Genomic DNA, 25,645 nt, shown 5'->3' on the forward strand with positions numbered 1-25,645 from the left:
CTGTTTTGTCACGGGAGATGAAAGTTGGGTACATTTTTACGAACCTGAACGAAAGCGGGCTACAATGGAGTGGCGACATTCTTCATCTCCAAGACCCAAGAAGGTGCGAGCTGAAAGAACTGCTGGTAAGGTCATGTTGAATTTGTTTTGGGATCATAAGGGAACAATTCTTGAACATTACATGCCTATGGGTCAAAATGTATAACAGTGTGACATACGCAAACCTTATGCGTGAAAATTTGAAACCAGCAATTTTGAGGAAGCTACGTGGTCTGGTGTCCAGTGGCATCCTGTTACTGCATGACAACTCGAGACCACACACTGCTAGAGTCACATTAGCTACCATCAATGACCTAAAGTTCATCTGCTTACCCCACCCCCATATTCCCTGGATCTGGCACCTTCAGATTATCACATTTTTGGCCCACTTAAAGACGCTCTCAGTGGCTCAAGGTTCGAGGATGATGAGGAAGTCCAGGCAGCAGTGCATGACTGGTTACGCACATGCCCAAAATAATTTTTTGCACGTGGAATTGGGAGGCTTGTGGAGCACTGGCGCAGGTACATTGAACTTGAGGGGGACTACGTTGAATAATTATCATGTGTTGTATTCCATTCGAATAATAGATTCTGTAAAGAAAATTATTTCCGGTTATTTATTGAATGTACCTTGTATATAAAAAAAAACAATGTTTTTTTTATGAATATGCTATAAATAACTCCATAAATTGTCTCTAAGGCATTAAATGCATAAATATGTATCGTTCTTTTATCAGTTCAATAGGTGTGTTTCACCTACATCACAAACTGTTGCATTGTAGATTCGAGCAGCCATGATTGAGGCCAGTTCTTGTAAGCATACAGAATTCAAGCGAGCAGGCGGGAGATACTAACAAGACATTCGTGATTTAAAGCAAATGTGCAGTTGGTGCAGATATAACGAACGCTAAATGGTGGATATTTCCTTACAAACGACAAATAAAATTGGTCACATGCTGTGTGAATCCTGACGTCACATGAAACCCACCTATAAATACACACAGAGGCCATCGATACACATTGAAAATTTTTACAAGTGACACCACAGCTGGCTTTTATCCATGTTTGTTTTTACTTTGTACGAGAATTATTTGCACCATAGTAACTTTTTCTCCATACTGAATGTTCATACAGAGAATAATTTTTATGTTTAAGGGCACGAGGGAAGAATTTCCCCATGGCCATCCTCTCTTGAATGTGCCATTGAAAAGAAAGATGGAGTAAAAGATAATAAACATCTATGCAAAGTATGGACTAAGAGCAGCCTTCAAGCCACCAAAGAGCATCGAGAAATGGTTTAATGAATACAAAGGCGAGAAGGAGAGTGATGAATTGGCAACGGCAGGGATATATGAAGAAGATTGTGGTGGATGTACAAGCAAATACATAGGAGAGACAGGGAGAAGCATCAACAGGAGAATTAAAGAACATAGGAGAGACATTAAAGAGGAAGATACAAGAACAGCATTGAGTGAGCATATGTTGACATATGGGCACAAGATTAAGAAAGTACAAATGAAGGACAAGAGGGAAAATGAAATAGAGAGAAAAGCAGCAGAAACAAAGCACACATGCATAAACAGGGGAGAGAAAATGAACAGAAAGGAAGGGGAAATTGGAATGATATGGGTGGAACTGATAAAAAAAAAAGCATATGGAAAGTAAGTTAGTTACGTTTCCTCAGCCACCTTTAATTTTTGCACAAAAATGGAAGATTTCAATTTACCAGATGAGTTAAAGGAGAATGGGAAGGTCATATCCACCAGAAAGAGGAGGGGAGGGAAGACAAAAAGAGTAGGTTACAGGATGGAGGGAGGGGGAGACACCTGCAGGAAAAACCAGTTTCCCTAAGAGGAAATAAGAACACACAGGACACTTCATTTCTTAGAAGTGGAGAGTGACTAGCCATGTGAGGTTGTGTTATTGTATCTTAGTGTAGCTTGAAAAATTTCTTGGAATCCAGAACAAACATCACTGATAAAATAAAATAAAAACCGCTAAAAATAACCTTGTTAGATTATTTTGCATCTATAAAAAGTGGTTATGCGAACCTTTAAGAAGAACATCTGTTCTGTTTTAATCTGCTGTGAAATTGAGAGAATCCTTTACAACAATGTTTTTACCTTTTTGAGAAGAGCTGGTGTCTTCCACTGCCTGTGAGGAAATGTTTAGTGTATTCTTACCTTTTTAATGTGTTGTGTTTGTTCTGTAGAGGTCCCTTTACAACATTTTGGTTTTTTTCAAGGTGCTTTTTACATGCCTTTAACTCTTAGGTAAGTGTCGTATACCAATTGAACATATACGCCGGACTTGATCTGCATCAGCAGTGAACGCCAGACCTGGTTACTAAATGTTGTTTGTTATCAGTCTGTGCATTGTTCCTGTCAAGTATGTCTAAAAAGTCATAGCCGTTCTCCGTGACGAGACTTCTTTCTATTATACCGATATGTAAGTTCTTGTACTTGTTCTATTACTGTGTTCCGGAATTATACACTTTTGTTTGTGTAACAAATACTGTCTTATTCTTAACTCCATTTTCTGGATTACGGAAGAACTGAAAGAACCCAAAACTCAACAGTAAGAATTTCAGATAAGGGGCTATTTCCCCACACATATACTGAAGGGTGCAAAATGGCCATATGTGTTGACACACACAAAAGTTTTAAATCAATCAAATCTTTTTTAACCCCTTCCCTGTCTAATTTTCTGACAAAATGCTTTCCCGTTCTGTGTATTTTTTTTTCTGAGTTTGCGTAGTAATATTTCTAAGTAGCTACTGCTTCGGCACAATTCATCCGAGTATCATGGTTCGTACGTCTTTCTCTTCAGAATAGAACAGGCTTTCAAATGGTACCACGCACATGTGTACATCAAGTATGAGGAAAGGGAAATCGGGGATAATTCTGGAAATTTCCCTATTAAAAATCCCTATTGGTAACTTTGGGGCCCTCTGGACCGGCCCTGGACATAGGTACCTGATTATAATCTACCTTGAAAAATACTATGGTCTATACGTAATGCGTCCACCAAGTTTTATTGCAATATCTTCAATAGGTATGAGGGAAAAAAATATTTTGCAATCCTGTTTGACAATACTATTAGAAACTCACAAACTCAAAAAAACAACAATAAATCACCAACAGTTCAAATAACGTAACACCAAAAAAAATGTACATAAAGCAACTGACTAAACACGGCACACAAACGAACTCACGTTTGCACTTCGTTAGCATAACACAAAAACAATTTACTTTCCTCTGAACTTCTTCTGCTTCTTTTTTTCTTCTTCTTCTTCTTTTTTGTCGGCACTGAAAATCGTGACTAAATAAAAGGTCCTTGTTTCTTCAATAGCAAAACCTATGTTTCACCAACAAAAAACGTATTATTCCGTTCAACACAGGTTACTTCAGTCAGAGATGTTTGCGGGCGTAATATTACGCCCAACACAGAATAAGCTATAGTGACCAAGGGAGGGCGTAATATTACGCTGAACACAGGGAAGGGGTTAATATAACAATGCTTTGAGTGTTTTCAGAAATGCATGTTTGTTGATTGTTTGTACAAAATGGAATAACAATTGAACATTATCATAGTAATAATTCCCAAATAAATGCATGCTGACAAGGACGTATTTAGGCAGGTTGATCCAGGAGGTCCGGACTCCCTGCCTGAAAGACTTACTTACTACAAAAATTAAATAATGACATAATAAATAACTAAAATTAAATAATGAAAATATACAGTTCATTCCAAAAGTAACTATACACCTATATAAACACTATTATATGTTGAGGGATTGTATTCCGTGTGGTGCGAGTAATGTTTTCTGCAAAGGTTGGTAATCCTGCATTGTGTGCAGTTTGCATCCACAAGCCAGTCAGACTGGTGCTTTGAGACGAGAAGGTGTCTGGTTCTTTGTTGTTCATTGTGAGTTCGTCGCCTTTGAATGATTGAGACCGTGTCTTTCCGTGTGCGCTCAGAATCGTGTTAACTTTAGAACAGCGAATATTTCTCGTTGAATACGTCTTCTGTGAACATGGTGAGTACACACAGACAGTGAAAGACAAATTTTTCGTTAGATTTCCATGTACATCGGTCCTAATCGACATAGTGTAAGAGCACTAATCGAGAAATTTAGGGAGACTGCATCGGTAAAGGACTATGAGCGAAGTGGTAAACCACCAATACTCGATGACGAGAATAATGCTTGGATTCAACAAGACGGCGTGACCGCCCATACAGTCAGGTAGTCCATGAAGTTACTGCAAGAGGTTTCTAGAGATCAAATCATTTCTAAGTACTTGTGGTCACCTCGTTCTCCGGCCTTAAGCCCACCGGATTTTTACTTTTGAGGTTATTCAAAAAGTAATGTTTATAAATGAAACCTCCAGGAAATTTAAACTGCTATTTGTGATTTCACCAAGAACATTCCACATGAACAACTTCTGAGAGTATTCGAGAACAAGAAGAAACATGTGCAGATATGTCTGGATGTTCATGGGAACCATTTCCAACAACTTCTGTAAGGCAAGTCGATGCTACATATTGTTGTACTACTGCACGACAGGTGTATAGTTACTTTTCGAATGCACTGTACTTGTTTAATCCAGGGTTATTTATTTGCACTGAACATTGGAAGGCAAGGATTATATTGGGATCATAGGACTTTGAATGACAGTACCAAAGAAGATTTATGCAAGATTTATTATTGCTTATAATAATATGCACACAATATTACCAGGAACTTTACTTTTTGTCAACTGGATCGAATATCCATTTTTGATGTTCCATAAAAATTCAATTCTTTATCTATTTGACATTGCCAGGAGAGTTGGTCTTTTTATAAATTTTGCCGACCTTAACTATATGTAAGCTAGATAATGAATACGTGCTGTTGTCACTATCCCTGTACCGTATTTTCCCCTACACATAAAAAAATAATATTAATTTATTTGAATATTTTAATTAATACTATTTTAATTAATTTAATGTGATTCTAATTATTTTAATTTAAACATTATTATTATTATTATTATTATTTTGAGACACTTGATGTGGAACCCCCAAAATATATTTCTAGATATGTGTCTGCCTGCTTACACCATACGAGGGTCACTATTTATATTTTGAGCCTTGGCAACACTGATTGAAGTTAGGCGCGATTTGACGTTTCCATGGAATCGTCTGGCATTATTGACCATAACGTACTTCAAATGTTTTGTCAATAGCTTCATTTGTGTTGTTTATGTTGCCTTGGAGATTGCACGACAACAATAAAATGGAATTGACTCATGAACATTTTTGTGCGATGATTTTTTACGATTTTCGACTTGTATTATCAAGACAAGAGTGCATCGATCAACTTACTTCCACATTTGGCGATGAAGCCCCATCCTTTGGCACTGTGAAACGCTGGTATAACAAATTTAATCGTGACCGCCATTCGCTCACTGACGAGATTCGCGAAGGTCGTCCAAAATCAGTTGTTGTTCAAGAAAACATTGATGCTGTGCAAAACCTAATACTGCAAGATCGTCATGTGACATACTGTGAGATTGAGGCAACCATAGGCATTAGTTCCACCAGCATATATAAAATATTACATGATCATTAGCTGTGAGAAAGGTATGTTCTCGTTGGATCCCACAAAATTTGACAAAAACTCAAAAAGACGCTCGCGTCAATTGGTGCAAACAAATGCTCAATAAATACAATCGTGGTGCTTCAAAAGACGTATATAAGATTGTAACAGGTGACGAATCATGGATATATGCATATGAGCCGGAACGTAAACAGCAGTCGACTGTATGGGTGTTTCAAGATGAACCCAATCCAATAAAAGTTGTTCATGCTCGAAGCACATCAAAACAAATGGTCGCCTGTTTTTTCGGGAAAACTGGTCATGTGGCAACTGTGCCTTAGAGGAACGTAGAACGGTCAACTCTGAATGGTACACAACAATTTGTTTGCCAGAGGTCTTCGGTCAAATACGGAAAACAAACAAACGCCGTCGGATCATTCTTCATCAAGACAATGCCAGGTGTCACACATCTCGTCTAACAACCGACTTTATGAACAGTCAAAAAATCGAATTGATGGGTCATCTGCCGTACAGTCCTGAATTGGCACCCAATGACTTCTTCTTGTTCCCGAATGTCAAGAATAAATTGTGTGGACAACGATTTTGGTTGGCGAAATATGCCATTGATGCGTTCAAAAACCATATTATGGAGGTGTCTCAAGAAGATTGGAAAAACTGCTTTGACAAATGGTTCGAACGAATGCAAAAGTGTATTGACCATAAAGGAGAATACTTCGAAAAACAATAAAGCAGTTTTCAATTCCAAATTCCTGTTTTTTTTATTGTTAGGCTCAAAATATAAATAGTGACCCTCGTATATTTCATTTTTAATAACTGTTTACAAACTTATTTTGTACTTCTACTGCCAGATTAAATGCCTATTTAGATAATTTTAGTGCCTTTTTTACTTGCCTATTTTAAATATTTTTAAGTGTCTGTATGTCGCAGCTCTAATAATAATACATCATGGCAAAACCATTTACTGTGGTGCATTTCCAATTAGGAACTGGAGCGTTTGAAGAAAAAAGGTGAATATATTCTTCGTAAAGCAGATTTGTGCCACAGGCTAGAAACAGAGGAAGAGAAGGTGATGCCTTTCTATGCTGAATCTGTGAATCCAGGGGAACTCACAGAACTCTCAGCTGAACAAGCACGGTTCCTTGTGGACTTCTGTGAAGAAAGAGGATTGGTTCTGTATTCTGATAAAAAGGTAAGTAATCTCCAAGTTAGCTATGTTTGTGTCTTAATATCTGTGATGGGCAAACTGTTAAGAATCTGATTGTGTGCCATAGTGAAGTACTCCTGTGTTTCAGTAAAAATTTAGAGATAGAGAATAAACTGGGGTGGAACCACTACAGAGGGGAGGGGGAAAATATGTAGCTGTTACGTATCAAGTCTTACATTGTCATGTAAATTCTGGTGGGGGGATCGAGTATAATAATTTCGGAGGGGAAAACTCCAATTCTTGAATATCATGGGAATACTAATTTAGATATTAAATTTGAGAAGTGTGTGTGTGTCTGGGGGGGGGGGGCAGTAAAGGGGATATCTACTTCTTGAATATAAGTGCTAACCCTTATACAGGGTGTCCAGGCTAGAGGTATACAAAATACACACACATTATGAAGCATCTGTAAAGTTTATTAACTTTCTTGTCCCGGTTATGTACAAGAGTAACTCCGAAAGTTTTTATGTATGTATGTATGTAGACAACATCTTTAATGAAGCCACATGCAAAAAAATCCAATGGTGTCAAATCTGAAGATCTCAGTGGCCAGGCAGTTGCCCCCCCCCCCTTCTGATCCAAAGTTTAGGAGATGTTTAATTCAGAAACGTGTGCATGTGTGACTCCACAGCACTATCGATTGCTCAAGTAAACTACTGAAATCTGAGAACAATGGTCTATCGACTGAGGTTCACCACGAGACAATATAAGTAGTAGTTTTTGAATTATAAGTGGTTATTCTTGTATACCTCTTGCCTGGACAGCCTGTGTTGTCACAGGGATATCTGAAGTCTGGAGGATTAAACATTAAATTTTAGGAAACTATATTTAGTGATCGTGTATAATTTTCATACATATCACTTGGAAGACATATTCTATCAAAGGGATTTTACACTGGATTATTCGCCAACAAGGTATAGATGGAGTGGTTGCATTTCACCATGTCCTCTGTTGTTCCTTCTCTTCTAAAACAAGCATCAGGCACATGAGAAGTAGTGAAGCAAAACATGGCACTGACTACTTAGCAAGAAGTCCATGAGCATTTGTATTTGTATTTTTCTTGTTTCATATCGCTTTTTGCCACTTTTGGCTAATTGTGGAGATATAAATGAATGAATTGATGAAGGGAGAAGGTGTTGTATCCTCCGGAAGAAGAAGGGGGGGGGGGGGACAATGCTTCGAAGATACGTGTCCGTTGGTCCGGTGAAAGCTTGGTAGCTAACTTCAAATAAATAAAGTTCGTACTTGAGGTTTTAAATATATATGTATATTGAACAAAGTCACTGGAGACACCACAATTACAGTTTGGTTACAGTTACCGTCACTCACATGTAGGTATTCACAAAACACTGTAGACACTTAGTTTTACAGACAGTCCTTCAGACAGAGCACAAGGAATAATTTCCAAAGATATTTACCCGGCAGCTCCACAGTAGACTTGAATGGTGTATGGATGTACAACTGTATCCTAACACAGAATTTTGGGCTTTTTATACAAAACTTAGGTTATTTACGTGATCTATTACAAGTCATTAAGTTCTTTCTGTTTTTCTATTTCGACGCGTCTACGTGCGGAGCCCCCATACCATGTTTTGACATTTGAAATAGTTTACCGACACCTGAGGGTTACCTGGTCAAGGTTACCAAAACATGTTTTGAACTTGACAGTTCCAGGTCCCGTTAAGCAAGAGGACGAGGCCTCTGAACTATAATTACATTAAATCACTTTCGCTTCCCTTTACCTTAAATCTAACACAAACATTGACACATAAATTGACAGCTGTACTTCTCTTCCTTTTTAACTAAGAATAATTGTATTTCAAAAAGGATGGTTAAATCAAAATACAAACGGAAAAGGTTGTCACCTACAACAAAGGCTTGGATCTGAACTTGGGGAAATTCACTGGCATGATTGAAACACCAGCTAAGAAGTACAAGTGGAGACCATTTGAATCTCCATGGAAAATGTAAAAATTCCTTACATCATCAGTTTAAAGCCTGAAAATATATGTATTGACCAAGAGCAACTTGTATCCTGTAATGTATGCATTCACAGTAGATCTCAATCTTCCTTTGGTTGGAATATGTGAAAATACTTTGATGCTTCCCTGAAAAGTGTCTGTCTCTTAAAACGTCAGATTCACCATATCATTTCAGATTTCCATGCTTTTTCTGCAAGGATTTGATCCCTGGCAGAGGTAGTGGTTCAGATCTCACTTTAAACTGTAGGCCCAGTCCTGATTAGCCTGTTTGAATATAAGTTGGATTTAAAACAAAATTGATCACCATAAAGTTATCTATAAAAAAATTTTGATCATCTTACCGTTTATCTGATATTTTACCAGATTTCCATGCTATTTCAGGGCGATGCACACATTTTTATTTCCAGATAAAGAGAAAATGGAAAACAGAAATTATCATGGCATCCTGTGAAAGTATTAAGTTAATATTCTTTTAAGTTTGCAAAGGAATACATGGAAACATTTTTCTATCTCATTTTGCTCACAATACTAGGTTACAAAAGAGAGTATGCAATTGGCTTTTTGATGACATGGTTATGACGGTTATGCTATAACTGCATTACAACACCTAAATATTATTCTCAGTATTGAGTAACACCTTATACATTACCCGAGCAAGCAGAAAAATATATTGAGATAAAATCCAGGTAGTATTTGTTGTGGATTACTGAAAGAATATTTACCCCAAGCAGATTTATTTGCAGGAGGCATCACATGCTATGAAGCAATAACTGAACTGGTCACTCAAACGAAACCAGTTTTAGTTAAAAAGGAGCTATAGCACAAATATTTGAATTTTCTATCTTATCATTAAATTGTAGAACAAATGGTGATAAATATTCAGATTTTGTGTTTTTAAATCTTATTCCTCGTCCACAAAAACTATTTAAAGAGTCATATTTATTGTATATGTAAATATATTAAATTTATTTCCTTACATTTTATATAAATTTATATATATATCTAATCAGTCAATGAACTGCTGGCTTAATTGGCAAGAACATTAAGTGGCCTCGGCACTGAACTTCTCAGATTCATCTAATCATCTAAAAACTAAACTAAACTAAACTTCGTAGTGCAACAGCCCTTGAAGGGCCAGGGTCTGCCAGAGTGGCTTTTCACTGGGTGACACGTGGTCAGTGCATTGGGTCCCATCGCCGTTGTTTTCTGGCTTTCGTGATGGGAGCTGATACTTTTCAGGTAGCTTCCCAATTATCTTCACAACACTGGGTAAACACTGAAATTTTGGGAATTGAACCCAGGACTGCTCGCACCAAAGACGAGAGGGCTAATCACTTGGCTATGCAGGAGCCCTTTCATCTAATCATCACAATTAGCCAAAAGTGGCAGAGAGTGATGTTAAATAACAAAATTATAATTGCAATCAATATGCTGACTTTTTGTGTTTCAAAAATTTGAAATAAATTAAGATATAAATATCGACCACCTAACAGGCTATTGAATTCATATAAAAATCAATAGATTATATTATTGTGACATCATGAGTCCAAACAAATCTACCACGTGTTTTTTTTTCCTATCCCGAGCCGTTGAATTTTCCATCGGAAGGGTTAGCTTTAAGAATTGTGACAGCAGTTATGAAGCAAAATTGTAATGTGTATCCTACATCAATGTAAATATGAGATTTCGGAGAATGCGTCTATATATAACACATACCTTATAGATGAGAATGTAAAGAATAAATGGAGTAGGAAATAGAGTAAAGTAAAAGCTCCTAATGACATCCGATCCGGTTTCCCATCATCCATAGCGCCAGCATGACCTACTTGAGATCGGGTGAGCTCCAAGCCTGCTTCAGCTGTGCTCGGAACTGGAATGTCTAGATTTTGTATAAAAACGCATGATTTTCTTACTCCGGTTATTCTCTATCTCAGTCTCAGTAAGGTATGTGTTATATATAGACATATTCTCCGAAATCTCATCTTTACATTGATGTATGACACACATAACAATTTTGTTTCATAACTGCTGTCACAATAATTAAAATTACCCGTTCCGATGGAAATTTACAATGGATTTGAATAGATGAAAAATACATTTTCACTTGGTTTAGACTCAACACATGCTCCGTCGTCTGCTGGTATGTCACCACTAATACAGTCCATTACAATTACTACTTATTTATCAAAACAAATCAGGGGAATTGAATTGAATTGTTGTTTTCAGTCCTCTTTATACACAGATAGGCTAATCGAGACTGGACCTACAGTTTAAGGTGGGATCAGAAGTACTGTGCAATATGTCTCCAAAGCTTATTGAACCCAGGACCCCTTGATTACAAGGCGATGAAGTTACTATTATGCAATCGGGGAGGCAAATACAAGAAATATTATGATAAGTAATTTAGGGGGACTAATTTAGGGAAAAACCTTCGCCGCTTCATTTCCCGTGAAATTCTAGCCTGATTTGAAATATCACATCACCCCCTTTTCTTTGAAATTTTTGCGTTGAATTCAATATGGTTGTCAACACTATGCCAGACCTGCACTTGACACACACAGCTAGAGATCTCCCTGTGCCTAACCTATTTCTTTCATGACCAGGATAACTCCTTTACATTTTGTAGTGGGTGTTAAAAGACTTTTGACTCGTCATAGTTCATGTAATGAGGCTTTTATCAGTTACATAGTTAAACATATTATTTTGTATCTTCTGATCCCATTGCAGTCCCAGAATGATTTTTTGATATGTTTTAGAGTATGGCATGAGGGACAAAATATATTTTTTTCACGATTTTTGGTGATGACAAGTTTTGAGATATTCAAGGTCAAAGTCACGTGACAAAATTATATTTTTATCCAAAGGTAGGCTTGTTATATATCACTGGAAAGCTTGTTCAATTCCCTGTACAATAAGCTTGATTTGAGCTTCCTAGGCGAAACAGGGGCGGAGTTACAGCACATTTAGTATAGCTAACCAGGCTCAAAAAGGACAATTTCTGCTAACTTTGACCTTGAATAATTTAACAATTACAAGACAAACGAAACTAAAAAAAATCATAGTTACTAAGTTCCATGCATACTTTCAACTCCCCAAATTTCATGAAAATCGGAGATGGTCAGGTTGGAAATTGCACATATCTGTGTTGATTTGGCATGGAATGATTCAGAAGCATCAATCGTATGATGCAGCACTTAAACATGAAGTTATTTTGTGTGCTAAGGAATTTGGAAATTCTGAATCTGATCGACCGTTTACGTAAGTGAAGTGTTTGTTCGTCATTGGAGACGTCTGGAGGCTGTTAGCCCATTCTTCCTGCCACTCCTGGATGATCGTTGAGTTAATTCTGCAATGGTAGAGCATATCTGTCAATTACTTTGTAAATTCTCTCTATTGGCCTTCCTTGCACCAGTATATGGCAGTTCTGTGTTTGATTTTTTGGTCTTCGTTTGTGATAATGTTATTTTTGTTACATATGTTGTATATTTTAGGTAGTCTTCTCAGATTGGTCCGTCGAGGGAAACTAAGGCGTTGTAGAATGAATGGATTTAGAAGCGACATAGGGAGTCTGAATGTGTTCGAACCTATTGCTACCAATTTATTTATTACATTCTCAGCTTTTGAAGTTATGTAATCCATGTCACCGTTGCCTTTCTCATAATTTCACACCTAGATACTTAGCTTCCTTTACTCTTCTTAGATTTTTCTCTGTTTTATCTGTGGGTGTTTATTAGCATTCAGCTTACCCTTTAGGATTACAAAGTGGGTCTTCTAGGTGACAATTGTCAATTTCGCCATATCACACAAGTCTTCGAGAGAGTTTATCTCAATATTGGTCTATCTTTCCAACTCTGTTTCTGAATTACCTTCCATAACAATTATTACGTGATCTGCAAAGTCTATTGTGCTTTTGATCTCCGAAATGTTTCCTAATTTTTTGAGAGATGGCTCCATGTTTAGATTCCACAATTTGGGACCTACAATGGATCCTTGTGTTGTCGATTTTGAGGTCGTGAAGTTAGACATCTGATGCGCTTTCCATCTGATATGGTTCGTGGTCAATCTATGTCTATCAAGGTCCTGAAAAGATGGGGCCAACTAGCATCGGCACAGGTAGATGTTAGTTCAAAGCCTCCCAATGCCGTCAACGTCTCTACCATCTGTAAGGGTCTCTTTTTTCAGTTGGAAGAGGGATGCAAGGCCATTTGTACTTTACAGCCTTGTGCCACAGAACCAACTGCAATGGGCTTGATATATTTCTTGCAAATACACTCAATATAAATGTCGATTGCATCTGTGTATAACGATATCTTGCTTTCATGTCCACAGCAATCCTTGTAATACACCATTCTTCCTTTTAAGTCGGGAAATACTGACATGTTTAAATCTAAGGTAATAAAAATTGCACAAAGCACTTGAAATATCTATTACTCAACCTAACCTACAAGTTTAAGGAATAACTTCGCAGACCCAAAAGGAAGAATTGTTAGTGATCTTACTTTATATATCTTCTATCTGCATACTTACATACACACTGGCTATCAAGACGTACTTCATTACACACCTACATGTGAAAATCTCAGGGATTACTGTTATTACTGCAATTTTACTGTGGCAAGCTGGCCAAGTTCACCCCAGCATAACAACAGTGGATGCTGAGCAAACGTAGGACCTTCCCAACCCAGCAATATTCCAGAGCAGACGATCTCGTACTAGCTTGGAAAACCTCATGTACTATCACACCATAGTATAGGGCCACCAACACAGAGGCAGGCCCGTTGTCCTAGGTGAAACTTCCATGAGATCTCCTACGAAATGGTAGGGAAAAACCTTATCAGGAGATATCCTACAGTTTTCCTGCTATCCGAATAACAAGAATCCATCAGATATAGGTGGAAACACAACATGTAAAGCGCTTTTAATTTTAAAAAAATGCCTTGGTTAGCAAGTATAGTGTGTTTAATATGGAAACAAGGCTTAATCGTGTTACAGCAAGAATCCAAGTCACTTCAGGAAAATCCTGTGTGTTATATTTTGCTAGCACAAAATATAACAGAAAGGATATAACTAGTAGATAAAATAGCAGATAAAGAGAATAACTAACATTCATTATGCAATCCAATCTATGAAGCTGTATACAGCAGAGGTGATGGGATGCTATGATTTGACTAGGTGCCATCTAACTGAAATCTGGTTGGCAGGCTTTGACACTCTAAGACCTGTTAGCCACAGGGTTTATCTATTTTGCAGACAAACACCTTTGAACATATATAGCATTAATAAGGTACGAATGGGTGTTCTTTGTGACTGTCCCTTCATCTTCATGAGTAGCCAAAAGTAGCAGAAAAGCAAAGCAAAATAAGGCAAATCAATGTAGCATTAATAACATAAACATGCCGGTTTGGTGACTGAGTGTGTTAAGGGGCGGACTTTCGATCTTGCCACCAAAGTTCCCGGGTTCTAATCTCGATCTGGGCATGTGTGTCCTTGTAAGTATCCTTTCTTTAATTTAATCACATCATTACTAATTTTGCATTAGCCAGAAATTACAGAAAAGCAACTGAAAATAATAAAACTCAAAAACCTTCCTACTATCATGCAGCTGCCAGCATCTCTCCACTTTTGAATGGAAATCTGATATTGACACTTTAGTACAATATAATTCTTATGCGTGTCTGGTCGTAAGTTTTTGGATGTAGTTACGTAGCTACTGTAATGAGCTTAAACAATGAACAATAACTTTTTGCATGTTAAACATTGTTGTGCTAAAGTAATTCTTGAAGCTTTCCTGGAGGCGAATGATGAAGAAGTTCTCTTGGGATATCAGCCAGGTGATTTCTGGAAAGTCTTCCGAACTACCTACTACTACTGGGAGCACGAACGTCGTAGAGACGGCACCTGATTGGCCCCCACCTGCACCGTACCCCCTCCCACATCAAACATATATAACCATACCCTAACCTTTCTCTGCACTTCAATCCCTGAAGATGAGAGTGACGTTAGCTCTCGAAAGCTCGGAAGCCTTTCCAGAAATCACCTGGCTGATATGCCGAGAGAACTTCTCTAATTTTACTTTTTTTTAATATAGCCATTTTGACATCGTTGCTCTTTACCTGTATCAGTTCATTTTGAATTTCAGAATGTGGATATTTATTGTTAATCTCATTTTATTGTGTGCGTCTGAAATGCTCTTGTGGTAATTGGTCATATTTTGGAAGAAATTTCACCTAATATATGAAGTTTCCTTAATTTGCTGTTGTTTTTGCTGTGTATAATGTTTCTGGATGTTCCCGAACCGCTAAAATATGAGAAGTAAAAAATTGTATTTATGCTTATCAACCTTTATAAGAGTACATTTCATTGTTGTTGTGTGGCTTCCTGAATATTCTAAAATCAGATGGCTACCACCCAGCTTATTTAAAATACTAAATAGTTGATGTATTCATTCAACTTGTAATGTTTCACTAGAATTTATGACCGGTTAGAAACATAATGTTGTAGTTTTATCGCCCAGAAAAATTAGCCATTTTCATCTATTTTTCTCATCTCTACTTATTACATTTTTTAAAAATATAATAAGCCCATGGGACTCGAGACCCCTTTGCCCACCTTTCGCTACGCCTCTGTTGTTATAATTCCTCCCATTGCCACGGCAAACTGAAGGTCAGATTTGAGGAGTAAAAAGAATATACAATGAAATAAGAACGCATTCTTCAGTGGTCTCAGGTCCCATTCCCTATTAAGGCACCTTGTAGACTCATTCTGATCCAAATTTAAACTGTAGGTCCAGTTCCGATTAGCCTATCGTGAGGATGTATCCTCATGGACTTCTAGAGCCTGTTAAGTGTGGTGCTAAAAATAAGAATGAGAGTTGAATAGTATTAGGATAATAATATATCCAAAACATGGCAGTTGGGAGGGACGATCACCCCTTTTGCCCTCCCCGTGGATCCGCACCTGGATTGACCTTACTCAGAAAAGTTGTTTGTTTAATATCCTCTACAAATGGACAGAATGGACATTTTTGCCAATATTCAATATTCATTAAATACACGCACGTTTAGGAGGTGGGGGTAGGGGAGGTCATGCTCTTCTTGGAAAATGGATGTTACCACAAGCTCATTTCAGTTACAGAAATTTATGTTAATTATTGGAAGAGTGTTACAGAAACATGATAACTTCAATCTGAAGAAGTGTTTTTTGAAGAAACAACACTATTATAATGGGGAAATCCTTGCTTGCTCCTCTCTGTAAAAATCCTTTGTATGTTCATGATACAGAAATGATTTAAAAATTCAAAATATTCCATGAAGTGCCATAGTATCACAGGTTAACGTATTGACTATTGCTCTGAAAAAGTAAAAAGAACTCTGTATTTAGATATTTACTTGGCAAAATAAGGTTATATTAATTACATCTTTATGTTCATAAAAATACTAGCAAAATGGCAGAATTTTGCCTGAAGCTTGATTGAGTTTGAGTTCGTTTTCAAGTTCATGTTATGCACAGAAATGCTAATCAGGACTGGACCTACAGTTTAAAATGGGATCTGAAACACTGTGTGTCTCCACTAGGTATGGAACTCAGGAACTCTTGATTACAAGACAATGACATTACCACTATAGAGCCTATAGAGCACTGGCTTGGAATACAAATCTCCCAGGTTCAATCCTTACATGAGCCTCAATTTTCAGATGGCTTGGTTTAGTTTGTGTGTTCGTATTTAATTTGCTTTGTTTCATTGTAGGAGTACAGAGCCCTTTCTAACCTGGATACTTTTTGGAAACGCTACAATAAGGTGTTTCTTGATAGAGCAATGCTTCAGGTAGAACATGAGAATCTTTCTGTGGAAAATAAACAGCTGTGTAATGCGCTTCGGTTGTACCTGTCTGAAATAACTCCATCGATGGACAATGAAGACGATGAGAACTCCATTCTGATAATTCGCCCAAGAACAACAGTTGGAAGAAAAAAGAAAACCAGCATTGATCTGCGCCCCATGGTAAATGAGCCAAGGGTCATCAGCCACTTTTCTCCAGTGCCTTGCATTGAAGGTTGCATAGCTGCTAGGCACATCGTACAGTGATATTCTAAATCATACTGTACCCAATAATCTTATTTGTGTATGTCGTTTGATTCTAATTGAATGTAGCATGTAGTGAACACACTTATTATTTATTTATTATCTAAGTTGTTTCATACTGACATTACAATACTTCTCATTCTACCCCAGTGGCTGAGCTGCCAACCTCTAAGCTGGAGTGGTTATCAGAGCACGCTATGATGCCAGGGGTCCCAGCCTTGGTATGGATGTTCTTTGTGAGTGTAAGTTCATCCAATCACCATCCATTATTGTAATTATTAGCCAAATGTGGGGAGAGAAAAACACATAAGAATGTACAAAATAAGACAATACCATACTTTTCATTATCAGTAAAGAAATATAAGGTAAATGAAGATTTATGAGCTAAACATTTATTGTATATAAAACTGATATTATTGTACTAAAACTGCTGGAACTATTAACTCTCTATAGTAGACTTTTTGAGTCTGGACGTATAGTTTAAAAAGTTTAAAATGAAATCTGAAGTACTATGTGCCTTCACCAGGTATCAAACCCAGGACCCTTTGATTACAAGGCGATGACTTTGCCACTATGCCATCCAGAGGCCCCTCTTTATTGTACAGTAGAAGGATTATTATATTTTATGTAGAGTGAAAATGTGCACATGTTTGTGTTTTATCTACTTAGCTTTATTAGTATTACTAAAACTCTTCTTTATTATTTGTAATTATTATTTATTATATTTGTAATAAAATTCTTGCATTACTACAAAAGAGCAATCCTAGGGCCTACGAGCTACTTAAAGGGGACTTGGTGCTAAAAAAGTCACACAAGCTAAGTTCCGCTAAAGATAATGTCATTTCCAAATTTTTCGAATGTTTTACTGGACCATTTATAGTAAAAGAGATCAGAAACAATGCCGCGGAATTGCTAAACCCATGGACTCAAGAAGATTCGGGAAAGGAAAATTTCCAAAATTTAAAAAAGATAAATTGTACTTCTGAGAGAAAATCGGAACTACTGAAATTATGGAAACCATAGCGGTTATTACACCTACCTGTATTCACATTCTTGGAAAACCATGGTGAAGGGATAAACAAACAGATCACAAAATTATGTCGAGTAACACGGAAGACGATTAGAATATAGAATTTTCTTCGGCTTATCAAAACTGGTTTCGAGATGTTGGGGGTCTGACCAACTCAAGGGAATATTCGGAGGACAAAATGAGTCAAGCTACAGAAGAACTAAAGCAGGAGATAATAACTAACAGAGAGGTAAGCAGTGTTCATTATCACTCTCTAAGATCAGTGCTGAAACAATGTCACGATATCCTGGTGTGTTCTCCTAAGGAAGAAAAAACTCCGGAGATAGAGCTGATCCTAAAATCCTTTAAAGTACCCGATCTAATTTCCCCGTTACCTGAGGACTCTGAACATGATGATACTCGGCCATCTGCCGAAGTCGACAGGTCCCTTCAAGGACAGTGGAACGAGGGATACATTCTAAACAGCAGGGATGATATAATTTGCGTTAACTGCATCCACAATGGTTTGAAAAACAGGAAAAATGTGGTCCAAATAACCCAAGAGTTATCCAGGATTTTCAAAAAGGACATCAGTCTGGCTAAAAAAGTATTCAGGGTCTTTACTTACCAGAGGAAAGGAAAAGTACACCTGAAGAGGAAATTTTTGATGTATGTCCCTTCTGAGAAGCGTTAGCTGCTTATCTCTTAAAAATTGCTAAACTATGTTGTTCAAATCAAGCCACTATGAGAAAAGTATCAACCTTAATCTAAAAAATAGACATTAACTGTTTTTAATAACACAAATCGTGAGACTATTGTTGAACTCTTTCTTAAATAGCAGTGATCCAAAGGATTCATAATGAAGAAGGTCCACTAAAAATATCCAAATATGCTGAGTTAAAGACTAATTTCATGATTATTTGACTAGAAGATGTTTAAAAAACAAAATTAAATAACGTTAACTTGTATTTCTTTTTGTTTTTGGGAAACGCTATGTGTCGCCCCTGTCAACACATGTGTCTTCAAGCAAAGAAAACTATTCAATCCATATTGATTGATTGATTGATTTAGTTTATTTTACTTCGCGTTTTGTGCCTCTTGGCTAATTTGCGAAGATGGGGATGAACGATGAAATGATGAAATTGATGAATGGACATTCACAAACAACCAAGCCCGACCAGGATTCGAACCCGGGACCCTTGGCATCGCAGCGCGATGTGCTAACCACTCGGCCACAGGGTCGGGCTATTCAATCCATATTGTATTAATCTATGTTGGAATCTTTTCTTTAAAAATGTGTTATTGTTAATGTTACAATGGGTAATGAATTGTTTAAATTAAATCAGGAAAGAATGTTGAAACTATAGAAATATTAAACAACTATGTAGTAACCTTGGTAAATTGTAAACAATATTATGATATAAAAGAGCTAGACTTTTGTAAGTCTACGGGACATTCTCCTGGTTGCCGAAAGGTTGATGGTTCAGGGGACGTTGGGGAATATCTTGCTTCAATCTTCGGATTGGCTGGTGTACTTGTACTCCATTTTGGCAGATATTCTACAAACCCAACTCTGAATAAGGTGTTCTCCTGCATCATCAAAAGACCAGGGTTATAAACTTCGGTATAACTAATAGGTTTAGGCCTACAAGTTATACCGGGTGAATTGTCTGTTTGAAAAAGTGTTTGTATAACATCAGCAGTTTAAATAAATCTTTGAGTAAAAGGTCTTAATGATCTTTAATTTCAAACTTACATAGGTGATAATTAAAAATAAATCCTACACCACAGACCTCGCAAGGGCTTGGTCCTACTAACCCTTAGAAGCCTTTGAGAAGTCCGATAAAAGGGTTATAACCAGACTAACATAAAGCCCTAAAGGCAGAAGGTGCGTGTCAAGTTTGTGTTCAATATCTTGGGATATTGGCCCCACTAGTAGCTGACGCCAAGAGGAAATATTCTAATTACTTCCTGCTGCTTCGACTTTGGCTCATAAATCAGATGAACGAATGTTTTTTAACAGATGCATTCTGTGAATTTAACCCATATCAAGTTTTGAGCAAACTCATAACTGCTATCTACATTTTCATTCAGCACTGAAAACAAATTTTACAAAGTAGTTTTACCAAACTTTAGAGGGGGCTGACGGCAATACCAGGGGGGGGGGGCAGATCCCCCTGGTGTCTGTCTGGCTATGGCACTAGTTACTTGTGTTATTCTGTTACTTCGTGTTGACTCGTGCTGCCACATGGAATAGGTCAATTTCTGCCTTCTCCTGGATTCTGTACATCATTGTTTGCTGCCCAATTAACAGGTGAGTTTATATATTCAAGCTGTTCAACATGCTTCATTCAATAAATAATTCACTTTTATAATATGTCTTGTAACTTTCATGTATCTTATTTTTCATCATTCATGTAATTTTCATAGAACATAAAATGTCCTTTTAAAAAGTAGAAGAGTGTAAGTAATAATTGATCAGTTGAAACATTGAATTTCAATAAACAGAATTAAGCTTTCATTTCATGTATATTTAATAAAGTTTTCATCAATGAAAAAATACATTTTTTATTGCCATTTTAGTTTGTTTATTAATGAGGAAAGCACAACTGTGGGTGTGGATTATGTTAGTTCTAAAACTATTACTGTTTATCTGGTTTTCACTGGCAGATTTTCATTATATGTAATTCTTGATTTTGTTTTTAATAAATAAGAAAAAAATAAAATTAACATTTCAAATTAATATATTTTGAACGGCATGGGCAGCTTTGTTTGGTGGCATCAGAGGCATCTGAGAGGATGGCCTCAAATTGCCTCTATCCAGACTCAGCAGTGCAGGTTGGTAATTAATGTCATCTTGCGTGAGGGGGATGCTGGAGAGGTAGCGCTTCAGAGAAGTCATGAGGTTCTTGTTCTGCAGAAGCAAGGCTTCATGGTGGAGCTTTAGTGCTGCATGGTCGAGGAGAGCCCTGTTGTATCTCTGCCAGAAGCCTTCCAGGTATTGGAAGGATTCCGTTGGCTGAAAGTAAGGAATAGGCCAAACAAAACAACAGTGTTAATAAAGTTGACTGCATATAGCTGTCATGCATTTTCACACTGGCCTGGAAATGTCAGTAATATCAAATGTCTTGTCTTAATTGTGGAATGAAAATATATATCCTACCTTTCCTTGAACCATCTTCTTTGTTGAAGATGTTTTGCACAAAATAATTTTGTGGTTTATTTTTGTTCAATTTTGAAAAATTGTGAATAAACTTTAGTCTCTTGAATAGGAAGTGCAGTTTAACATTTAAACTTTGTTATTAGTATGTTAAAACACCACAGAGTGATCTGGAAATTTATTTGAAATTGCCTGGAAAACCTGAGAAAGACAAGCATTTTTTTTTGCCAAAATGGGAGGGAACCCAGATTTGCCATTTATCTATTTCAACAGAATAAAAACTTACACTTTACTAGGAATGAACTAATATGAAATTCTAACCAATGTAAATAGAGTTCCATCGACTGCATTAGTTTTTTCCTTAGAGAAAGGAACAAGAAACTATATGTACAGATATTAGCTATACAAGGCAACTACATGAATATTCAAAAATGGAAACATTTTGTACATCATCATTATTTGAACAATTTTACAAGGAAATAATTAATTACTACATATTTGTAAGTTGTTGTAATGTATATATGATAAGTGGGACCGAATGCACAGATTTATGTGAAATCCAAGCCAAAGGCATTACTTCCATCTCCACCCATTTCACAAAAATCATTATCAGGATTGTAAGAGGCATAAGAGTAGATTAATAATAATAAATGATCCCTAAAAGGGACAAATGAAGTTTATTGTGATTAAGTTAATAATAAAATAAAATATCCCTCCCCCCATTTCTGTGAGAAGAATGGCAGGGAAATAAAAATATATTTTTTTGCTGTATTATTTTGTCACACCCAAAAATTTCTATGATCCAATGTGCGGCATGAAACTTCATCCTCTGGGCACTCCTGAATTGATCATAAACATTCTCAAATCTTGAAAGCAAGGCGAAAATCTTTCCTACCTGTGATAAAATTCACAAAATGATTTTACATTCATTGACACTTCTTGGTTGTTACGAAAGTACTGACTTCCAACAAGGTCATTCCTATCCAGAAGTTGGTTGGTTGTTTGATTTGGTGTTTTAAGTCCACTTTATGCACAGTAAGGCTGGACCTACAGTTTAAAGTGGGATCCGAACCACTAGTATGTGCCTCCACTGGGAATTGAACCCAGGACCTACCCAGATGTGTCTGTGACTGTACATGTATTTCATAGCACAACATTATGACTTTTTCCATGGATGCAGAATATACTGCACTTTTCATATTGTCTGGAAAAGTAAAATACATAAATACCGCTACTCCTAATCTAATTCTTTGTCCAACAGCCCTTTGAGAGAGCTTTTCATTGGGTGAGACATGACCATCACATCGAGTCCCTGTTGTTTCTGCCTTTCGAGGCTGAGACCCCTCTACTTCTTTTGAAGTAGCTCCACAATTGTCATCATGATGTTGGGTCAGCACTGAAATTTTTTGAGCTCCCACCAGAAATGGAACCCAGGGCCACCACATCAAGAGCAAGAGTGTTAACCATTTGTCTATGCAGAAGCCCACATTAATACTGTGGTCTTGCAAAATTCTTAACCTACTGTTAAGATTTTCACCATCTGAAAAATGGTTAGGATAGAAAACTGTTTCTGAGGTATTTCATTAGCTTAGTTTTCAAACAGTTAATGTTAGGCATAGCTTTTTAAAAATGACAAAAATATAAAAAGAAGATATGTAAATATGTAAGCCACAATACAAATTCTTCATACAATTTCTTTGAGATGGAGATGAGATTTTTGTGAAATTTTATCTGTTTTAAAATCATGATATGATAAAGTCTGATGCTACTAATTTAACTAGAAAACTTCCAAAGGCAGCTGAAAATGTTAAGAGACTGTTCATCACAAACCGTAAACGAAATTGATATCAATCTGAAAGGAAGGAGAACCACAAAATAGACTGGGATAATTTTCAAAAATTCTGACTGCAGGAAGCATTTTTGAGGAAAAGTGGGCAAACAACATTTTCTGAATGTATTTGATGTGCTGATTACGAATATTTTGTTTGCCACTCTCGATTTTGGTGTTATATGCTCAAAATCGCTAGAAAACAAAATGGCGGCCATACGAAATGAGTTCCTATTAACGTTTGAGGGAGCAGAAACAAAATAGTGATCTTGGTGTCAAACATTATGTTTTTGGGTATGCTGAATCCAAATATTATGTTTTCTAATCTGTAATTTTAAGCTATGTGCTCCAAATCGCTAAAAAACAAAATGGCGGCAATACGAAATGAGCTCCAAATAACTTTTGAGGGAGCAGAAACAAAATAGTGATCTTGGTGTCAAACATTATGTTTTTGGGTATGCTGAATCCAAATATTATGTTTTCTATTCTGACATTTTAAGCAATGTGCTCCAAATTGCTAAAAGAAAAAAATGGCGGCAATACGAAATGAGGTCCTAATAACTTTTGAGGGAGCAAAAAGAAAATAGTGATCTTGGAGTCAAACATTATGTTTTTGGGTATGCTGAATCCAAATATTATGTTTTCTAATCTGAAATTTGAAACTATGTGCTACAAATCGCTAAAAAAACAAAATGGCGGCCATATGAAATGAGCTCCTATTAACTTTTGAGGGAGCAGAAAGAAAATAGTGAACTTGGTGTCAAACATTATGTTTTTGGGTATGCTGAATCCAAATATTATGTTTTCTAATCTGAAATTTTAAGCTGTTTCTTCCAAATCGCTTAAAAACAAAATGGCGGCTACGTGCATCCATTCAATGTTTCGTATCAATCTTTTGAACTAAGAATAAAACAGTGTAACAGTAGGTTTTTAATACAGAAAAAAGTATAGAACATTTCTGATGTAAAGATGCAAAATAATAATATTTTTCAAAGCATAAGACCATATTGAAATATTAACAGTATCAGTGTATGATAAATCCGCATGTTATCCTTATTCAACCTTATTTTGCCTACAAAAATAGTATAACTAGTCACAGATAGTCATGTACTCCCTAGTGCTAGTATCTGCACATTTGCAAGCTGCAGTACATACAAGCTGGCCTTTCCTGTAGGGACATGTAGCAGATGTACAACCACCCAAACATCCACAGATGACAATGTCATAGCAGGGTTGTGGAATTGGTGGCAGTGATTGAAGTTTTGGAACGAGCTGTCCATCAACCATTTTTCATCCCAAGATAGTAGGTGGTGGTAACACAGGTTTTGGTATGACCGACTGCCTCCACACCATGGCTTGATAGTGGACCCGTTTTACATGTAACCGTAGTGCATCGGTAAGGGGGGGTGGCAGTGCTTGTGGTGTTTTTCCTTTGCTGAACAGCTTTACTCTGGCTTCATCACACCGCTTGCATCCGGTACACAATACAACTTGCATATGAACTTCTCTGCCTTGTGTGCTGTTTCTTGTTTCAATTCGTCAACACCAAGATTTAGTAGATCATTACTATTAGTTCTAAATATTTTCTATGCTGTCTTCTCACTGATCCCAGCAATGTAGGATACTGTGTCGCATCCTGTTATGGCATGGAATGGGATGAAATTTTCGAAGACAGGATCCGTAAATGAGAGATTCTGCCTGTCTTCATGTACTGGAATGATTTTTTTTTTAATGTTCCTGCTTGTAACCACAATTTCGTACATCTAATCTTGTGAAATAACGCTACCAATTGCACTAATACATCTGCATCACGTGCTGAGACAACAATGTTATCAGCACCAGAATTAAGACAGTGAACTACAATGCACGTCTCCGCCTCTTCGTGGTTTGCCTGCAATCCTTCAATAGACAAATCACGATTGTTTGTTCGTACGTCATCCTCCTTGTGAAATCCACCGGAAACCACAAATATTTTGTCTTCAGGAGCATTGTTGATCAAATGATTAGAGAGAAAACAGGCCAAATCTTTTTTATTCTCCGAGTTAGCAAGAAAGTCACTGAATTTGTTGAGGATTGGCACGGATCCATTTTCTATTACTCTCCTTACTAAATGAGCATGTTTCAAGCACCTGTCCCTTGTTCCAGCCTTGATTGAAGTTGCGTTATACAGATCAAAGGTGACATCAATCCTCTTAAAGCTTCTTCCCATAGAAAGATCAAGGTTAAGAAATACATCTGCCAGTTGACCAAAGTTTAAAAACTCCTGCAAGCTTTCCAAGTGCAACAACTAATGCTTGACCATCTATTATAAGGCATGACGCAGACGGAATTTATATATCAGGTGAACAAATTACATCCTTGGTCATCACATCAGCTAGAATGGCTTTGTTTCCTGTTCTCAGAGCCTCCCCGATGGCGCAGGGGTAGCGTCGTCGCCTTGTAATCAAGGGGTCCCGGGTTCGATACCCGGTGGAGGCACAAGTGGTTCGGATCCCACTTTAAACTGTAGGTCCAGTCCCAATTAGCCTTACTGTGCATAAAGTGGACTTAAAACAACAAATCAACCAAATCCTGTTCTCAGACTTCCGTTTGTGTTGGCACGGGAGATTGGAATTGGCATTAGTTCATGACCCAAAATGCGATTTAGATCCACATTACGACCTGCCTCATAGGCAGTTACGAGGCGCTGGAGAATATTCCTGTCAGTTTTCAAAATGGTTTCCTTGCCACTTACTACC

At 37.1% G+C, this 25,645-nt stretch overlaps 2 protein-coding genes across 2 annotated transcripts in view; one reads left to right on the forward strand and one right to left on the reverse strand.

Annotated features, from left to right (window-relative positions):
- LOC145989489 (dynein regulatory complex subunit 2-like) overlaps positions 1–18,199 on the forward strand; it is a 68,035-nt gene extending 49,836 nt beyond the window's left edge. The window contains exons 8-9 of the mRNA XM_083124838.1: positions 6,624–6,830; positions 16,575–18,199. Coding sequence (XP_082980964.1) covers positions 6,624–6,830; positions 16,575–16,913 — 546 coding nt within the window. The 3' untranslated portion in view covers positions 16,914–18,199. The remainder of the gene's footprint in view (positions 1–6,623; positions 6,831–16,574) is intronic.
- A 2,210-nt stretch (positions 18,200–20,409) lies between these two features.
- Positions 20,410–25,645, reverse strand: part of LOC145989490 (dynein regulatory complex subunit 2-like) — a 90,443-nt gene continuing 85,207 nt past the window's right edge. Inside the window, exon 9 of the mRNA XM_083124840.1 lies at positions 20,410–20,938. Coding sequence (XP_082980966.1) covers positions 20,654–20,938 — 285 coding nt within the window. The 3' untranslated portion in view covers positions 20,410–20,653. The remainder of the gene's footprint in view (positions 20,939–25,645) is intronic.

Source organism: Lepisma saccharinum, chromosome 6, assembly GCF_977018435.1.
Source record: "Lepisma saccharinum chromosome 6, izLepSacc3.1, whole genome shotgun sequence".
Classification (NCBI taxonomy): Eukaryota; Metazoa; Arthropoda; class Insecta; order Zygentoma; family Lepismatidae; genus Lepisma; species Lepisma saccharinum.